The sequence below is a fragment of the Galeopterus variegatus genome, unplaced genomic scaffold, assembly GCF_000696425.1.
Source record: "Galeopterus variegatus unplaced genomic scaffold, G_variegatus-3.0.2 Scaffold1925, whole genome shotgun sequence".
Taxonomy (NCBI): Eukaryota; Metazoa; Chordata; class Mammalia; order Dermoptera; family Cynocephalidae; genus Galeopterus; species Galeopterus variegatus.
The window spans coordinates 94,882-95,529 of NW_007728036.1; the positions used below are offsets into that span (position 1 = coordinate 94,882).

General features: G+C 61.6%; 1 protein-coding gene across 1 annotated transcript in view; it reads left to right on the plus strand.

Annotated features, from left to right (window-relative positions):
- The first annotated feature begins 212 nt into the window (after positions 1 to 212).
- The window catches only part of TNKS2 (tankyrase, TRF1-interacting ankyrin-related ADP-ribose polymerase 2), a 63,178-nt gene continuing 62,742 nt past the window's right edge, over positions 213 to 648 (plus strand). Inside the window, exon 1 of the mRNA XM_008579616.1 lies at positions 213 to 432. Coding sequence (XP_008577838.1) covers positions 213 to 432 — 220 coding nt within the window. The remainder of the gene's footprint in view (positions 433 to 648) is intronic.

Below are 648 nucleotides of genomic sequence, written 5' to 3' on the forward strand. Positions count from 1 at the left end.
AGAAATCTCCAAGGAGAAAGGAATTGTAGAAGCTGAAAATATGGAAATTTTCCACGGTGAAACTTCCAAAAGAATATGCAAGATTGGAACAAAACTTTCAGGGACTCTTTTTCAGTGCACTAACAGTAAGGCTGTTCAGCTTGAGAAGTCCATGCCTTTCAGAATTAAATAGCAATCGTAGCAGTTCGACTTCAGCAAAACCCACTGCAAACATGGCGGTGGGACTAAGCCCCTTCTCCTCCCGCCGCCAAAGGCTCTCACCTCATATTTCCCACAAACCCCTCCGCGCGGTCCCGCTCGCCGAAACCTGCCCGGCCGATGTCCGGCCACTGCGCACGCGCAGGATAACGTCACGTGCATTCCCAGGGATCGACGGGGCTGGGAGGAGGGGCCTGCCAGCTTCCGCCGCCGCGTCGCTTCAGGGCTCGGACGGTGGGTTCGCGCTACCTCTGTCACCGCGGGGCAGACGGGGGACGCGGAGCCAGGCGAGGGGCGCGCGGCAGCGAGGCCATGGGACTGCGCCGGGTCTAGTGAGGGTAGGGAGCCGAGCGGCCCAGGCCCTGAGCGCGTCTCCTCCGGGGGGCCTCGCCCTCCTGCTCGCGGGGCCGGGGCTCCTGCTGCTGTTGTTGGCGCTGCTGCTGGCGGCGG